Here is a 19,481-nt window from a genome sequence, read left to right as displayed (position 1 = left end):
CTGCAGGGCTGCCTCTGTCGGATGCACATACTACACTCCCTGTACGTTTGGAAGCAGGTTGTGTCATGTTAGGCATCCCTGTTACTGTATGAGTGAGTCAGAGCGGGTATCAGTCCCAGTGTTCCTACTGACCAAGCATATGTGCTATGCGTTGCCTCTTTGCCAAGGCCAGGGCATACTGGGCATGCCTCCTTCTGCCTACTGGGACAAGGTCAGTTTGTTCCTCCTCCGAGTCACCCCCTGCCTGTGGTGGCCTTGGCAATGGTGGGGGGATGTTTGGCCCAGCCCTGTGCTGGTCCTGCTGCAGCTGTTTCCGCGGGATCATATTATGTAGCATAGCACATATCATGATCATTTGGGTACATGTAGTTGGTGTGTACTGCAAAGCTCCACCAGACGTGTCCAGACACTGGAACCGTGACTTGAGCAGCCCAAACACACGCTCTATGATATTACGTGTTTGTGCCTCATTATGGCGTTCCTGTTCGGGTGTGTGTGCATTTCTGATGGGTGTCATCAGCCACGGCTCAAGTGCATAACCAGCATCCCCCACTAGGTGTCCGTGTGGGAAGTACCCATTGGCAAATGATTGGTACAGCTGCGTCAGATGCCAGATGTGGGAATCGTGGTAGCTCCCAGGGCAGCCAGCACACACATTCATTATTATGCCCTGGGCATCACACACGACCTGGCAGTTGATGGAGGGGTATCCCTTGCGGTTAATGTAGACTCTACCCCGCTCACCGGCTGGTGCCTTGATGCGTATGTGCGTGCAGTCTATTGCACCCAGCACCTCAGGGTATCCCGCTATTTGCTGGAAGAGACGCATATTGCTGGCCACAACCTCACGGTCATTAGGGACATATATATGATCACTGACATGTGGTGACATGGCATCCAGGAACTGGTGCAGTACCCTGGAGGCTGATGCCTGTGATATCCCCATCATATCGCCAGTTGGTCTCTGGAAGGTACCTGTTGCTAGTATTCTTAGGCCAACACATACCTTGGTTTCCACTGGGATGGGTTCCCCTCTGTTGGTTCTGTGTGTGAGGCGTGGCCTGCACAGCTCAACAATCTGCTGCAGGAGCTCTCTATCCACTCTATAGCGCTACTATCTCCAGCTCATGTAACCCATGGTAGGTGACCCTGGGCCTGTATACTCTTCTCCTTCTCCTCACTCTGGGTTGTCTGTCAGCATCTGCATTATCACCACCCTCAGCAATTCACCTATGTCTGATTATAACAGCTATGGCAGCCCCTAGCATTTCTGCTCTGAGTTCAGCTTTTTTCAGTTTTCAATTCTGATAGCTTAGTTTCTGGCAGTATCTCTTGTGAGAAACAGCCTGCACTGCTCTCTGTTGTGTTTTAAGTGCTGGGTTGGGTTTCTAGTCTGCCTGTGTAATTGCCTGCTTCCAATTGTTTCCACCAATTAACTCCAGCAGTATTCCCTGGCAGTTTCCCTGTATTTTGGTTGTTTCCTACTTCCTCTCTGTTTCCTGAGGGGGAGCAATGTGCACACCAGCTTAAACACGCTCACAGTCACTTACACGCGCGCACACATCCTTACACGGTGTTAGCTAGGCTGATTCATGCTAAAACGCGCGCACACTGCCTTACACGTGCGCCTGCAAACCGTTGTACACAGTTTGCAACACGCTCCCACATGTAGAACCTGCCTTTACACGCTGCACGCGCATGCACATATATCAAGAAACTTGGAGTGTTGGGATAGCGTATACCCTCAATTTCTTGACTTTCCTAGTGTTCTGTTGGGACACACCTCCCCTGATGTCTGTCTGTCATCTGTTACCTTACATTGCCCTCCAATCTGGGACATTTCTTTCTATCCTTCCCTCCGTGATGTCACCTACCTCTTACTCTGTTCCTCCCCATCTCTAACTCTTACACTACTCAGAAAGTGCTCATTACCTATGTGGCAGTGTGATTCAGTATTGTAACCCTCATTTACATAGGATTGCCTAGTAATGCTTAGTTACATATCTTACACGGAGCTTCCCCTTGACAACCACTAAGCGGAGGCCATATTGTTTTGCTCTGCAAGTCCCTCCATTGACATTTCATGTAATACATAAATCCCACAATTGTGGGCTTATAAGCTTCGGTTTTCAGTTTTAGGTAGCGCACCCGTTTTGCGGGTGTGCTACAGTTAAACACATAAATCCCGTGGAAAAAAAAAAGTTATATAACTTTTTTGCAACACTTTCATGCCAATGGCCACATATTTGGCCATTGGCATGCTTAATGTAACAAATGCACCCTTTATTTGGAGCTGACATAGCTCCGTTTTTAATTTTGCAGAAATGTACTCAGTTGTCATCTGAGTACATTTCTGCAGCTAACACGTCCGTTACACGGACTGGTTTGGGCTTCGTGGATCGCTCACATACCTCATTTGCATATCTTGGAGCTGCAAATGAGGTATTGAGCATTTCCACGCCCACTCCGTGTAAGAGACGTGTTAGCTGTCTCTTACACGGAGATTTGGGCTGTTGCTGAATCAGGAGGCTTACACGGAGGCTTACACTACTCTTAAACTCTGTGTAAGCCTTCCAGGATCTCATTTTTTGTATCTTGTTTTAGCCAGGATTCAGTTATGGCCATGATGTGGGGTGGGGCTGGGGGTATCAAGCAATCTACTCATAGAAGTTTGGGACTTTGTTCTTTTGCTTCTGAGATTAATCCTATAAAGCTGCAGGTTTTTAGATTTAGATGCTTGGCTTAATGAGCAAGATGAATTTGTGATGGTAATATGGCAAGCATTTAGTGAAGGATGGAGGGGAGCTGGGTTTGGATAAATGTCTCCACATAGGTTATGTGAGAAAGGAAGGCTTCTGTGGGGAAAATGCTTTTCAACTTTATTTCTTATCATGTCTGCTGAGAATGGAGTTGCAAAAGGTATAGTTTGGCTTGAAAAGGTGATTTGTGGATGAGCTGATTAGGTTCGATGTGATATGGAAATGATACTGAGTTTGACTTTGAGTTAGAAAATCTGATACTTGAAAGTGGGATTTTTGGAGTTGTATTATTATTATTATTATTATTATTATTATTATTATTATTATTATTATTATTATTATTATTATTATTATTAACAGCTTTATTTAACTATAACTTAAGACATGCCTAACCTACATTCCCTGAAGAGGAGACCCGGGAATTGTAGGTTAAGCATGTCTTAAGTGAATACATTTATATCCTAGGTTTTGGAGTTGTTGAAGAAACAATGCTACATGTGTGAGTAACAGAACAGGGGGTAGGATAAGATGTTGACAGGGGAATATTTTGATAGGTGTAGAATAGCTATGGAGAAGATATAAAGTGTTAGACAAGTCTGGTGCATGGGTGCAATTTGGAGAAAAAGGTTGGGGATTTGCTGGATAGCTGACAGATTGAAGTATATGGGATGGGTGTTACAAGGAGATTGTTAAAAGCTGAAAGTTGGAGGTCTGAGTGTGAGTTTGACAGGAACAGATGGTTGAAAAGTATATTGAGGGATTAGAGGTACACAGAGAAAATTGTGTGGTGTTTTATTTTGTTGATGGCAGGTTTAAAAAGAGCCTATATTAAAAGGGAGTGAGTGGAGGTATGAAGGAGGGGATGTCAGGCTGGGAGAAGTGTGACTATAGGTAATTTAGTTGAAGGTACAGAGGTATGTGAGATGACTGGAGAGGGGTGGCATTAACTATCAGTGTGTGCAGTGAGTGTGTAAGGAGACTGGTTAATAAGTGTGGAGTAGGCGTAGTTGAGGTGGACAAAACAGTGAGGGTAAAAGATGTTTGGGGTCAGAATAATTCAGTGGTGATTGTAGGAATAAGAGATTTGGTAAGAAGTACATGAAGGGAAGGAAAATAAAAGGTGTTAGAGAGCACTTCTATGTGATAGGCAGCACAATGGGAATTTAATATAGTAATGAGTCTGCAGGTATGACAGAAAGATGATGCAGGTGGGTATGAGTAGTTAGTGTGACAGTTTACTATAAGCAAAGAGTAGGAGTATTGTACAGGCAGGGCCAGCCTTAGGCCAATTGGACCACTTTGTCCCTGTTGGGCCTCACCTCCTAATGGAGACCCACACTAGATTATGACAAGGTCATTATGCTTTACTTGGCCCAGAGATTTGCTTTACAGACACTACAACAAAGTGGCATTTTCCTACTGTAGTCTTGCTTTCATTGTCTTACAATTCCAGTAGTTTTAGGTATGGTATTAATAATTTCAGATGTGAAGTTGTTCTATGTCATACAGTCTTACTGATGGTTCCGGAGCCGATCCCCATCTCCGACTCAGCCAACTGTAAAAGCTCGAGGTCTTCAACTAGATTGAGGCCCACTCCCTATCCCATGATGCACCTTGTCCTTCCCTCAGATCTCATTTGCCACTGCAACAGATTGGGAGTGCTTCGAAAGCTCTGTCCAGTAAAAGTTTAATTTTTCACTTAAAAGTGATAGTTTTACTTGATAGTTAGTTTTTTGTAGTTAGATACATTTTCCTATCTTGATAAGTAGTTAGTATTAAAATTTAGAGTTTGTGTGTGTTTTTGCTAGCTGTTGGTGGCCATGTTTTTTTTTGTAGGCTGTTTTTTTCTTCTTACCTGCACTGTAACAATTCATTTAAGTTAGAGGGTTGTTTGAATTTCTTTCTCCTTTCCCATAGGGTGTGTTAAGACTAGTTCCTAAGCCCAAGTTTTAGGGCAGTAATTATAATTTGTACTGTGTGTGTTTTTTGCATATATTGTAGAAGTTAGGGCCCTGTTTTTTTTTTATTAGTGCTATATATTATATAGTAGTGTGTGTTCTCTTGAATAGTAGTGCATATAGTGTGTTCAAAACTTTATTAAAGTATTTTATGGTAATTTAAGTAGAGATGTTGATAGTTTCTGCCATGTTTCTACCAGAGAAAGCTAAATCTGAATTTAAAAAATGTCCTAAATGTGGACAAAAAAATGTCAATAACAGATGGTCACACAGAATGTGTTTATTGTTTAGGTGAAGTTCATCTACAGGAGAACTGTGCTATCTGTCATTCTTTTAGCTCTCATGTTCTTCATGAACGTAAGAGTAAACTGATAGCCATGGGATTACTGAAGTCTTCCTTTCAGGAATCATTGGATAAGGACAAATCACCAGACAAGACATTCAAATCTTCAAAGGCTTTGTCTTCTAAGTCTTCTACTGGGTCGGAGCCAAAAAAGGGTTCATTGACCTTAAAACCGATTCGTACTCCTACCTCGGCTCCACTACTTTTGGTACCAGAGGTGGTTACTGCTTGTAGGAGCAGGTCCCCGGTATTGTAGCTGGTATCTCCTACTTTAAAGTCCCCAATCCTTCAGTCAGTGGCCTCTTCCATAGTCTCTTCCCAGTCCTCAAGACTCTCAGATAAAGATGTGGATTGTGTGGTGCGGAAGTTTCTGCAGACATCAGCGCTTGCCAAACTTTTATCAAGGTCGATCCCTGGGACTTCAGAACCAACAAAATCTGCCTTGCCATCTTCTGTTCCTCCTCCGATCAGTCTCAAAGTTTCAGAGCCGGAGTGCTCGGAGATGATGACTGTGGAGCCTTTGGGCCCAACGCCTACTTCAGGCCTGTTGGACCCGACAACCCTGGCATCTTCGGTGCTGACCGAGGGGTCTAGGAGCTGTAATTCGCCAGTTGGGTCCAGGGAAGATATTCGGACCGATGTTTCAGTTTTTGCCTCTCGGGGCCTCAGCTGAGGTACGTTTGGCTCCAACCTTGGGCTTGGAGCTCTCTGTTCTGCTGCCGAGGGAATCTTCCATATCCTCAGATACGGGGATTTCTTAGCATCGGAACCAAGGTGCCTTTGATGCTATGAGGAGGGTGTTGTCCGCACCGACAACCACACCATCAGAACCAGTAGCTCCTTCCCCAAGAGCACCGGTGTCTACCTATTCATCACACATCCATCTAAAGCATAGAGACCCTGAGCCTCAGGAAGCCCCATTGGGTGAGCCTGCTCTTCCAAGAACTCTCCAGAAGCTTCCACTGAAGAGGTTCCCAGGAAGAGACCTTGCAAGAGGAAGCATCTGGACTCCCCACAGGAATCCGTCACTTCAGACACTGACTTAGATGAGTCAGAAAGGTCCCCACAGTCCCCCCTGGAGGATATCTCCTTCGCAGATATCCTGGAAATTCTTAAGCAGAGGGGTGGCTGGAAGATCCTTAACCCTACTGATGATAAGTCAGTGTTTCTGAAGGCTTTCGGGTCTCAACCCTCCACCTCTTGGGTGTCTCCACCCTTTGATGAGTTAATTGAGCTAACCTCTCAAAGGGTGTGGGAGTCCCTGAATACCATAGAGCCTGTCCCTAGGAGGCCTAATAAATTTATAATTTTCCCCCAGGACTAGACCTTCCTGACCAAAGGAGTGCATGTTGATGCTATGGTGATGGCAGCAACCACCAAGAAGGAACTGGTAGAAACTTCTATGTCCATCCATCCTCCTAACAAGGATTCTAGGATTATGGACAGATATAGTAAGTGCATGTTTAGTTCAGCAACTTTTGCTCTCCAATCATTGAACTATTTAATACATTTCACAAAGTTGCAAAGGGATCTCCTAAAAGAACTAGGAGATACTTTACAGAGTTCAGTAGCTGTGGGAGTCTCAGAGAAAGCAACTTCCCAACTCACTACCCTAAATTCTCTTGTAAACCCTTCCATGCGCCTGGTCTCTTATGTAGCTGATGGAATGAGTAGGGCAGCGGGAACAGGAATTGCTCGTAAGAGATATTCCTGGATGCACTTGTGTTCCTTTGTGGAGCCCTTTAAATTATCCTTTATTAACACCCCTTTTGATGGCTCATCCCTTTTTGGACCCAAAGTGAAAGAAACCCTTACCAGGAGTCAACAGGATGGAAATACTCTGTATGCCATCAGAGTCTGCTTTTCCACCCCTACCAGACCTTACCCCAATGGTCAGATGGGAGGGAAGATGTGGTTCCATAAAACTCAAGGAGCTTTCCAGGACACTCATGGTAAACCCCCCCTCTAGAAGAATAGGAGGGGGTAACAATGTAAGATGCTGCCACGCGGCAGAAGGGGTCCACAGAACCAAGGTGACAGAGATCAGTTCTTTGGCAAGCCCTATCAGCACTCCTGAGAGGAGGCCTGCCTGTCCATCTTCTGCAGGCAGTCGGGGGATGCTACTCTTTGTACCCAGATGCCTGGCTAAAAATCACAAAAGACAGCTGGGTACAAAGCATCATAGCCAGAGGATACTCAAATCCCTTTGCCACACCCCCATGTTATAAGGAAAATCCCGTAAATTACACCCAGTCACAGGGAACAGACAGCCTCAGAGACTCAAAGTTTGCTGGAAAAAAGAGTCATCCAACCAGTCCCAGCAGACCAAAGTGGATCTGGAACTTACTCAAGGTACTTTTTAGTTCCAAAGAAAACAGGGGACTGGAGGCCCATTTTGGATCTCAGCAGACTAAACAAGTTGGTTAGAAAAACAAAATTCTGGATGCTCACACTACAGTCAATTCTTCCCTTTTTAGGGAAAGACCATTGGATGTGCTCAATAGATCTCCAGGATGCGTACTACCACATAAAAATGGACAGGTCATCCAGAGTTCATCTGTGCTTCCAGCTGGGAGCCAGTAATTATCAATTTTGGGTTCGGCCCTTGGGTCTCACTACACCCCCCCCAGAGTGTTCACCAAATGCATGGCAATAGTCACGACTCATCTGAGACATTTGGAATTCTAGGTGTTTCCATATCTAGATGACTAGCTCCTCACTGCCACCACCAAGCATCAACTCATACAAGCAAGGGACACAACTTTGAACCTCTGCAGTCAGTTGGGGATTACTATAAATTCAGGAAAATCTGCCTTGTCTCCATCACAACAAAACATTTTTATAGGCGCAGAGCTAAATACCATTACTATGACCTGAAACTTTCCTCCAGAAAAAGTTTGTGTTCTTTGAAATCAAGTTCTGAACCTGCTTCCAAGAGAGAAAGCCCCTGTGTCAATGGTACTCAAATTGCTAGGGACAATGGTGGCAGCGATCACTGCGATTTCTTTGGGTCGGATACATATGCGTGTACCACAATGGCTCCTGTTCACACAATGGTCCTTTCAGGAACCCCCAAAGTCACACAAAATCCTGATAATGAATTCCGGCAAGAAGGACCTTCAGCGGTTGCTGACATCTCACCAAGTAACTCTAGGTTGCCCCTTTGTTCTACCCACTCCCATAGCCATGGTGACCATGGATGCCTCCCTGACAGGGTGGGGGGGCATTATCAGGTAAGAACAGCCCAAGGCACGTGGAACAGATACGAGGCTCACCTGCATATCAATGTTCTGAAGATGACAGTGGTTCTTCTAGCACTGCAGTCCTTTCAAGACTCTCTTCCTCTGGGAACTATTGCAATTCAGGCAGACAATATGTCAGTGGTCTGATACATAAACAAACAAGGAGGAATCAGATCTTATCCCCTATGTCAAGAGGCCCTGAGAGTATGGGAATGAGCAACTTCCACCCAGTGCTTTCTGATAGCAATGCACATCCTGGGGAGATCCAGTGTGATAGCAGACAAGCTGAGCAGGGCGATTCTACTGCCCCACGAGTGGTCCCTAAAAGAATAAGTAGCAGAAAGGATATTCTGCAGATGGGGCCAGCCTTGCTGTGATCTCTTTGCAACTCCAACAAACACAAAATGCAGCAGCTACTTTGCCCTAATCCCCCCTCCAGGGAATGCCCCAAGGGTTGCAGTTGTACACAATTGGCCCCTGGGTCTCCTGTATGCCTTTCCTCCCTTTCCTCTGATACACAAAGTTTTACAGAAATCCAAGGCTCTGGGGAGGGCCATCATTCTAATAGCCCCTTACTGACCTCGCCAAATTTGGTTCCCCATCCTCCCAGCCTCATCTATTGGAGGAACCTTGGATTCTGGACCCAGTACCACATCTTTTGAATCATTCATCAGGGGCTACCTACCCTTCTCTTCAGTCCCTCTAACTGACAGCTTGGCTGCTCCAATTCCAAACATAACCAGGATTCACAATCTATCAGCTGCGGCTCAATATATTTTAACATCCTCTCATAAATCGTCTACCAGGAAGTTATATCTTAGTAAATGGAAGATGTTTTCTATATGGGCACTTCAGAACAATATTGATCCATACCTGGCTTCAATTTCATCAATTCTGGAGTTTTTGACTAAACATTTCAATGAAGGGGCAGTGGCAGCAACCATTAAAAGTTCAATTGTCGGCGATTGCTAATTTTCATCTAGGTGACCAGGGGTCTAATATTATGTCACCTAGAGTCTCCAAAGTCTTTCTCAAGGGTACTGTTCATTTGAGACCACCCATCAAAGCTCCAGTTATGCCATGGAACCTAGGTTTTGTTCTTTCCCATATAATCCTGCCCCCCTTTGAACCAGCCACATCTTGTGACTTGAAATACCTATCATGGAAAACCATATTTATAATAGCTATTACTTCTGCTCGGAAGGTTTCAGAGTTACAGGCCTTGTCCATTAAACCCCCTTATTTGATTTTCCATAATGACAGGGTCTCACTCAGGATGAATCCTTCATTTTTACCTAAAGTTTGCTCAGAGATAAATCTCAACCAATCTATCGAATTGCCCGTATTTTTCCCTAATTACACTAATGATCCAAAGCAAGCAAAGAGAACCTCACTGAAGGTAATGCTGCTCAGCACAAACAGTCCTCAGAAAAAGAAAAATAGCAGCAACCACCACTAAGAAAATGACTGTTTAATAACACAATAAAAACAATGAATACAATTTCAGCAAAAACTGTGATGAGCGCTTTCAGTCTGTCCCCTTCATCAGATAAATTACCCACTTTCAAAAATACTCATTTAAAGGGAATGGCAACCAATAAGTGCTCAATATTGAACCCGCCTTTTCTTAAGGGTAGGCTTCAATGGAATTACATCATTAAGTCTAGGATGTCTATGTGCTGTGAGTTCCACAATCCATTTGGCCTCTTCACACTCAATTGTTGTTGTTCTTGTTATTGTGTCTTTCGGCTTTTCCCGGTTAGGGGTCGCCACAGCGGAACTCCGGTCCGCTAATGATTGGCAGTAGATTTTTACATGCCAAGTTGCCAGCCTTGATGCACAACCTTCAATGAAGGTACACCCATTCACGCATGCCTCCATGCTGAAGACGCTCTAGCTGAGAATTGAACCGGACAATGTCTTACTGTGAGGGGACAATGCTACCACACCACCACCACCGCAGTCCTCTTCACAGTCAATATTGTTCATTATATCCCCACCACTGATACCTTTCATCACGTTCCAGATAACCAAAAATTTTAAATAATGTCCCTCATGATTAAATATATGTCTATACAGGGCATTATGCTCCTTCTGTACCCTAATAGCTGATAAATGGTTCAGTATCCTAGTCTTAAACTTGCAATTCGTTTTCCATACGTAGTAGCAGCTGCATGCTTGACAGGTGGCAAGACAGACAACACTGATGGTCCTGCAATTAGCTCTGGCACTAAAATGATATACCCTACACTAATGAGATGGCATATATGCTGCACAAACTTGATGTTCACAGACAACTTCAATTCTATTTAGACAGGACCAAACTTGACAGGAAAAAAGATCAGCTCTTTGTTTCCTTTTCAGAGTCAAAAAAAGACACTCCAGTGGTGAAAACCACTTTATCAAAATGGTTATCAGATTGTATATCCTTCACTTACAGTTCAGTGAATACACCATTACAACAGAAAATAAAGGCCCACTCTACTACAGCTGTATCTACTTCATTAGCTTTTACTGTTAAATTACCATTAGATACTATTTGTGCAGCAGCTACTTGGTCAAAGCCTCATACGTTCATCACTCATTACAAAGTAGACAAGCCCTCCAGGGACAGGGCTTCCTTTGGTTCCACTGTCTTGAAGAACATTCTCCCGTGAGCCACCTGAGAAAGATGGTGCTTGGGATGCTACCCATCAGTAAGAATGTACGGCAAGATAGAACAACTTCACATAAAGAAGTTATGCACTCACCATAATGTTCCATGTGAGTTGTTCATCTCGCCTTCATTCTTACGTCCCACCCTCCAAACCCGATCCAGGCTTCTTGAGGACCGAGAATTTATTTAGGACATGGTGTTACTGTTTCTTATCCAGTTTCCAATATTAGCATATTACTAGTTGTATGTAACCTGTTGGCAGCAAACAAGATCTGAAGGAAACACACAGAGCATCATGGGATAGGGTGTGGGCCTCGAACTAGTTGATGTCCTTGAGCTTTTGCAGTTGGCTGAGCTGGAGCCGAGGATCGGCTCCGGACCCATCAGTAAGAATGAAGGTGACATGAACAACTCACATGGAACGTTATGGTGAGTACATAGCTTCTTTTTTCATGCCTCTTGTATGACTCACAGTCTTAGAAGCCTGCTCTCCCATAGTACTCAGTTACTATTCTGAGTGCTCAGCAGAATGTTTTACCTAAAACGGGTCAGATTATCTAACAGGTACTGTATCTAAAAATAAAACAGGTTTATTTTGAAGATTGAAAATGAGGTATTGTTTTCTTTTGCTGATATATGGATTATGAATGGTTGATAATGAATAAATGAAAAAATAACTCTGAAATAGTTAGTTTCAGGCAGCATGAAAACAATCACAAGTAAGGATAAAATTGTAGACACTGGACTGGGAGGTAACTTCTGATCACTAAAACTTGTGACAAAGTGTTATCAATTCAGCACTATGCCAGAAAAATGATTGTTGCAGTCACAGATAGGAGCAAAATAATCCTAGGGACATGAAACATGAAGTGTATTGGGCTGAATGGTGTGTGGCAAAGGAGAATAGAAAAAGTATTCATTTTGCTGAAGGTTTTACAGCACATACCTCTCAACCGTAGTGCAAAGAATCTGGACAAAGTCTGACAGAGTAGGGAAACAAAGGCCCAAAAGTAGGGACAGATTTTAAATATTGCTCTTATAAACTTAGAAAGGATTTGTCTTAACATGCATTTTCTCGAAGGATATGTAGTCTGAAATATAAATGTATGTTATTATTTAGTGACTTTAGTCCCAGTCATTTGTCAAAAAATCACAAATTTTATGAGTAACGGATCAAAAATAAGAGGAAAAATTTGTTAAGAATTAAAAAACTAACAATGGAACGTAATGGAATGGTGTTTAGCTGTGATGCAGCACAGCAAAAGTGGATTAAACTACATGTTATATCAAATACATTAAGCATCAACAAGGCAGAAATATACTATACATTATAATATACAGGAAACATTAGAAGTGTTGTTCTCACAATCTAGGGCAGGTGGTAATGGCAAAAAGTCCTACTAGCCTAGTTTTTTTTTTTTAATATTGTAAGCAGAAGTACATACATGGCTATCTTATTTTTATTTGAGGAAGCAGATGTTCTTTGCTGACCAGGTGTTTATATGTGGGGGGGGGGGGGGTGAACTTTTCAGTTATTAGGAAACCAGTTTCAGACATTTGCTGGTGAAAACAGTTGTGGACCTATAGAAAAGGCAAAGAAGAGTATGAGAGTTATATAATATGTATAGGACCTCCAGAAGGAGGACAGCCTTAGCGTGAACAGTAGGATAGAAGGAAAAAAGGCAGTAATGGTAAAATAGACAGTAAGAGACCTTCAGTAATCACTACCAGGAAAGGCACAAAACATTACAATAATTAAATGCATATCTGTAGTATCACTGAGAAATTTCCTTTAGAATTTCTAGCAGTCTAAATACCTGCAGAAATTAATTACATATAACTAAACAGTATTATAACACAACTTTGATGCACATCGATAGCAATACTGAAATATCCTCACAAAGAGGATTACCGACCTCAAACAGATGCCCTACGCAGACCATCTCAAAAAAACTCCAGCTTTACTCCGTCGCATATCGCCTACTCAGAGGTGATCTCTGCCTAACATACAAAGCTATGTCAAACCCATAGCTGATGGACATGCTCCACTTAAAAAAATCCCAATCCCTCCGAGCTACTTGCTCTAGGGACCCAAACCTTGTCACCACAATAAACAGAACATGATGGAAGGATAGATTCCTGTCACAGAGACTTCCCATACTCTGGAATAAACTACCTATCTATATCAAACAAAGCTGCTCATTAGCACTCTTCAAGAAAAATCTTGATGATTGGATGGGAAATAGGAAATTCACTCCGAGGATCACCTCTGTGGCTCTGCTCAACAGTGGCACAGGAAAATAATTTTCTTGGGTGGCAAAAGCCAGGGTACCTTTTTGGCTGGGCTTGTATAGGCCCAAGGGCTGATAGCCTAGTACCTACCTATGAACCTATATAGTTTGCTACAGCAGAAATTTACTATGAGACTGTTACAGGGTACACCGCATGAGCACTTCTAACAAGTTCTAGACACAATCTTAACAAACTGAACAGTCAATACATTGCTTTGTGGAGAAAAGTAGGCTGCCAAATTCAATGCAGTAAGGAAAATAAATAACTGCTAATGCAGCAGCACTTATTAGGCCATGGGACAAAAGGGAACAAAGGGGGATAATGTTAAGAAGGAATTACATTTAATCTACATGACAGCCAAGGTTGGATGATATGGGGGCAGGTGTGTCAGTGCACAGAATGATTTACACTACAGATGAGGGAGTCTAAATTGAACATTGTATAATTATATCTAGATATAAGTTACATTACAAATCTGTAATCCCCCCCCCCCAAAAAAAAAGAAAACATTGCGTTTATTGTCAGACAAATTTAATGTACTACTGGATATATGACAACTATGCAACTGGTATGTACGCTGGAATGTAAACACATCCTTGAAAAACAATGGGCTGGATTCATACTGTATCCCCATGGAGCAGGGCTGATAGATATTAAAACTGTATACCACTGCCCTTAGCAATTCATAAAAACAGCAGCACAGTAAGGAAAGACCTTGCATGTGGTTTACCCCACTGTGTTGCCATAGTATGCCACTGCTGAACCACAAATACAAATGACACCCCCAAGATCATGTGCAATTAAGAAACATTACACCATCTGCTTACTGGCTGGTGCAACTACTTAAGTTATGGGACTGGAACTGTGTATCTGTAGTTGGGTTAGTGTGGCTGATGGTACTGAATTCCCCCTTCAGTGTTTATGTGAGCTCAGCTTACACAGCTGTGCAGAAACATCAGTGCTGAAAAGGAAACATTTTCTGCACAGTAAAAAAAAAAAAAAAACATCCCAGCAATGGACCTCTCTGTAGTTGGGCCAAACCTGCTACCACAACTACACCTGTCCCTGCCCTCAACTCAGTAATACAGCCAAGTTCTTGACAATGGGAGCTCTCACAACATTAATTTCTCTCATTATAATATGTGATGACCCTAGTTGCATTATCATACCTAATGAGTGGAAAAGTTCTGTCTGTAGTATTACAGCTGAGTACAGAGCATCATGGAATATTTATGACAAATCATACCTCAATAAGTAGCTCTTTCTTGTTGTGCTGTGCTGTATAATACTATGCTACATGTGATTCAGTCTTTAGGACTGGTACACATAGTACATCACCATGTCCTATGCACATTTGCGTGCCATGCTTTAATATGTTACCTGCCATTCCCATGATCCATGCCTATGACCTGCACTAGTGGCAGGCAGGCATATTAAATATTATATGCAAAAATGCAGTTATACAACTGTATACTACACTTATGAATAGCCTGGAAAGTTTAAAAAACTCTTGCAGCACTGTGTCTTGATGATTTAAACTAATGGCTTCAATTTCAGAATCTAGCAAAGTACGTTTAATGTGTATGCTGTATGTATAAAATCTCTATAGAGGGCACTCATGCCCTGTGCAAGTCTATGTTGGCTAACTGCCACCACCAGTTTTTTGATAAAACAATAGAGAGGAATGTGTTGATACATATACAAGAAAATCACCTTTAATGGCTCAATAATGGTTGAGATACTCTCAGACATTACAAAGAATTAGATTATTCTATGAAAAAAGGTATTTCTGCAAAATAGTTACTGAGTAGTTATATATGAATGCATCTACTTACCATTTATAATCATTTTCAAACATATTGAACATGGTTTTCTTGAGAAATACAGCTCACAGCCTTGCAGTTTTGATGCATGTTTGATAATGGCTAGTTGTCCCGCATGTACTTCTTTACTCGAACGGTGTAAGCCAATTATTTTAGAATTTTTTAATACAACAAGACCAACTGTATTTATCTAAACATGAAAGAAAACAAAATGAAAAAAAAATAGTGTGAGTTTAAAACATACCCCTTAACTTGCAGATTTAAAACTCTGGACAAATGCTCTTAAGAATTAGGTACATCTAGCCAAAAATTCTGGACAGCTAATTACTAATGTGGATACCATATGATATTAACTCCTACTACATCCAGCAGGACTGTGGAATGAAAATCAGAAACACTTTGAATTATAAACATACCATTTTAAACTCTGCTTTACTATTCAGATATAAAACTAGCTAAATGTTATGGTTGTGCATAAAAGCAGAGTGGAAATGTATTCCCCACAATATGTGCATACATCTTACTCTGAAAAAAAAAGTACAGTTGTGTGAGTTGAACTTACCATAACAGTAGATGTTTGAATGAACACTGCTGCAGTAGCCTTACCTAAAGCTTCAGGACATCTTCCACAGGCTCAAATTATCAGGCAGCTCAAGCTGAGCTGAACTAAAGACAACTTTGGGGGAAAAGCCCTTGAGAGCTTTCTTGACAGCAAAGAGAGAGAGAGGGAGGCTGAGCCCTGAAGGAACAATGTTAGGAAGAAAAAAGTGTCCACATCCAGGCATAAAAAACACACCAAAAAACAAGTTGAATGGAGAGAGGAAGTGGTTACTGCAGCAGTGATCATTTGAACATCTACTGTTATGGTAAGTTCAACTTGCACAATTGTATTATGTTCATCATATTTCTCACTGCTGGAGTAGCCTTAGTTATACAGTTAGATAACCTTAGCTAACTACATTTGGGAAGCAGAAGGAGAAGAATCCACAAGGGTCTGGAGAATGATCCCAGCTAAGCTTATCTGGACCCAGAGAAGGAATCCAGCTTATAGTGCTTTGTAAAAGTATGTACAGACAACCAAGTAGCAGCTTCTAGAATACTTCTAGATTCCAACCCTTTTGAAAAAGTCATAAATTAAGTCAAGGCCCTGGTAGAGTCCTCAACCCTGCCTAGAATAGTTTAGTTATGGTGAGTATAACAAACGATAATAAATAGCCTTAGACAACCATTTAGAAATAGTCTGTTTTGACACAGGTTGTTCCTTTTTCTTACCTTTGCAAGAAATTTGCAATTGTTCATAAGATCTGAAACATTTACTTTTGTCAAGCTTGTACCCAGGTTGTCTGTGGACATCTAAGGTATGTGGTATTATTTCACTCTTATTTTTAGGTTCAGAAAAGAAAACAGGGAGATGGATAGTTTGGCCTAAAGTAAACTTGGATACAACTTTAGGCATAAAATAAGGATTACCTGTCAAAGAAACCTTGTCCATATGGAAAAATGTAATAGGGTTGCTTCACCATAAGAGCTTGTAACTCATATTCCCTTCTTGCAGAAGTCAGAGCAATCAGTAAAACAGTTTTTCATATTAACCTCAAATCCGCTAGATTAGCTTGTTCAAATGGAACACGTATTAGTTTCTGTAACACAAAATTAAGATCCTCAAAGGAGCCAACTATTTACATAGAGGCATCTTATGCAAAACCCCTTTCAAGAGCATTTTGACATGAGACTGCAGTGAAACAGGAGGATCTATGGGCAGGCATGTTGAAACGACTGATAAATGAACCTTGAGAGATGATTAAGAAAGGCCATTAGATAGTAACTCACAAAACAAGAGAACAACTATTCCTGAATAGGTGCTGGTTATGTCGCTGGTACCAGCTAGAAAAACTTTTCAATTTGCTAATATATGATTTTCTAGTAGCAGGCTTTCTTGCCTCCATTAGAATCTACTGAACATCTTTTGTAAATATGTGCCTAAAAGGAATTAAGACCCTATTATTCAGACAGTTAGTTGAAGATGATTGATGTTGGGGTGTATCAGACTTCCCTGTTCTTGTGCGAGTAGATTCAGTCTGTAAGGAAACGTGTGGTTATTTCCCTTGGCCACTTCCAAAAGAGGAGAGAACCATGGTTACTTGGGCCAGAAAGGAGATTCCCTTTTAATCTTCAGAAGTACCCTGGATATTAGTGGAAAGAGTGGAAAAGGCATATAGGAACATTCCTGTTCAAGGAAAAGAAAAGGCTCTGTTTTCCAGGCCTTCTTGCATGGAGTCTTGGAACAGAATCTTGCTAGTTGATTGTTCAGAGAGGAGGCAAAGAGGTCTACCTGAGGACTCCCCACAGATGAGTCAAATCTTGGAAGACCCCCCCCCCCCTGATCTACTTTCCATTTGTGAGGTTCTGCCCTGGTCCTGCTCAGTTTGTCTGACAAACAGTTTTGCTCTGACAGAATGTAAGATGCCTTTAGAGTGAGACTGTGTTGTGCAGCTAAATCTCAAGCTAACATGGTTAGTCTGCAAAGAGGGTATGACCTGGTTCCCCCTTGCTTGTTGATATACTACATGGCTGTGGTATTATCTGTAACCATTTGAAGAGGTCCTGTTGACCAAAGATAGTTTTCAGACTCAAATGCCTTGATCAGGGCACACATCTTCTTGATATTTATGTGCTTACACCTGTCCTTGGTCTCTAACACCCCTTGCATTTTTATCCCTCCTGAAACTGCCCCCAGTAAAATCCAAACTGACTGTGTTGACTGACTGCTTTGCAACAGGCAGAGAGAGGGGAGACGTGGATTTAAGGATATCTGCTGTCTCCACCAAAAGATTTCACTTCTGACATACCCCAGTACTGGAATTTGAAAAGATAAAGGGTGTTGATGCTGGCATCAAAGCGATTCTAGATACCACTATATCTTTCTCATGTGATGTCTTGCCAGTGGTACCATGAAAATTATAGATGCCATGAGAACCCAGTTCCTGAGGTCTTCCCTAGCAATGACAGAAGTCTGAGTGGAAAGCATTAGAAATAGATATAAATAAAGATCTATTTTTTTTCCTGTGGAAGAAAATCTATTTGAACTGATGTTGTCATCCCAGGAGCACAATCCTATGTGAAGGAGTTAAGAAAAAACTTTTGAATGTTCTCTTGGAAACGCAGCTTGCTTAAAAGATCTCTTACCCAAGAGAGATTCCTCATACTTTGAAAAAAAATTCTACAAAGATAAGCAAGTCATTTAAATAGAGAAAAATGTGTATACAATCTGTAGCCTGCAGTGAAGTATTAACTGGAAAAAGACCACTTGTGAATACTCTTGATGCAGTGGATAGTCCAAATGGTAAGGCAGATAACTGATAATGTGATCCAGATGGATCTACTTCATAATGCCGAAATTTCAGAATGCCAACAACCATATGCCCGACACCATATGGCCGACATTCAAAATCTCGACATTATGAATAAATCCATAAAAAAAGGAAATAAAATTTCCTTTAAAGTGCTAGCAGGGGGCTCTGCCCCACACCCCCCCTGTAACATTAATATACCAATTCCGAGATCGCATTACAGTGCAGGAATGGAAATCTTTCCATTCCACACTATAGTGAGATGTGGGTTTCCCATTGTCGGCAATCCGAATGTCGATCATATGGTGTTGGCCATATGGTTGTCAGCATTCTGGACTGTCGGCAATGTCAGGTAGACCCGATCCAGATACACAAAACTTTAAGACATTTCTGAACTCTGGATGAATAGGGGTGTGATGATAAGCATCTTTTAAAACTAGTGCTACCAGAAAACTTGAAAGAGAAAGAAGAGGTAACGATGTGAAGTGACATCATTTTGAATTTGGGTACTATCACAACAGGTCTTAGAAAGAGAGATCCAAAATTCATCTGCAAGCATTGTCTTTCTTTCACACTAGGAACATCCTTGAATAAAAACCCTTCCCATTCTGGGAAGGAGGAAATGGTTCTATCACTCCTTGGGACAGCATGTGATGAAGAACAGGTGGAAACAAAAGAGTCTTGTCTGGATGATGAGGAAGGACTCCCTGGAAAGAGGAATTTCCTCACACTGTGATCTGTAACCTTCATGAATGATTTACAGAATCCATTAGTCTAAAACAATCTGTTGCCAAAGAGAAAAAAAAATGGAGATTCAGACTTTCTAAAAGAAAAAATGGGGCCAGGCTGGGAAGGAGTCATTAGGTCTCTTGAATAGTCATTCAGACCTGTTGGGCTGTCCTTGTTTTTTGGAGGTTCAAGGCTTGTTTTTGGAACTCACTTTCCATTTCTTCTTAAAATGTCTGTTTACCTGACTTTTGTTGAGACTGTTTATTTATTTTTTTGCCATAATTGGATAAGGAAATAGAATAGAATATTTCATCACACTTTTTGATCAG

The 19,481-nt window shown here is 41.8% G+C and overlaps 1 protein-coding gene across 1 annotated transcript in view; it reads right to left on the bottom strand.

Moving 5' to 3' along the window:
- LOC122802678 (cytidine and dCMP deaminase domain-containing protein 1-like) overlaps positions 1-19,481 on the bottom strand; it is a 1,178,769-nt gene that overhangs the window by 713,017 nt on the left and 446,271 nt on the right. The window contains exon 3 of the mRNA XM_044072393.1: positions 15,086-15,263. Within this exon, the coding sequence (XP_043928328.1) occupies positions 15,086-15,263 (178 nt within the window). The remainder of the gene's footprint in view (positions 1-15,085; positions 15,264-19,481) is intronic.

This window comes from Protopterus annectens, chromosome 5.part0 (genome assembly GCF_019279795.1).
Source record: "Protopterus annectens isolate FY-2018-M chromosome 5.part0, PAN1.0, whole genome shotgun sequence".
Lineage (NCBI taxonomy): Eukaryota > Metazoa > Chordata > Ceratodontiformes > Protopteridae > Protopterus > Protopterus annectens.
Note: the sequence above shows the minus strand (reverse complement) of the source record. Positions and strands in the feature narration are given on the sequence as shown.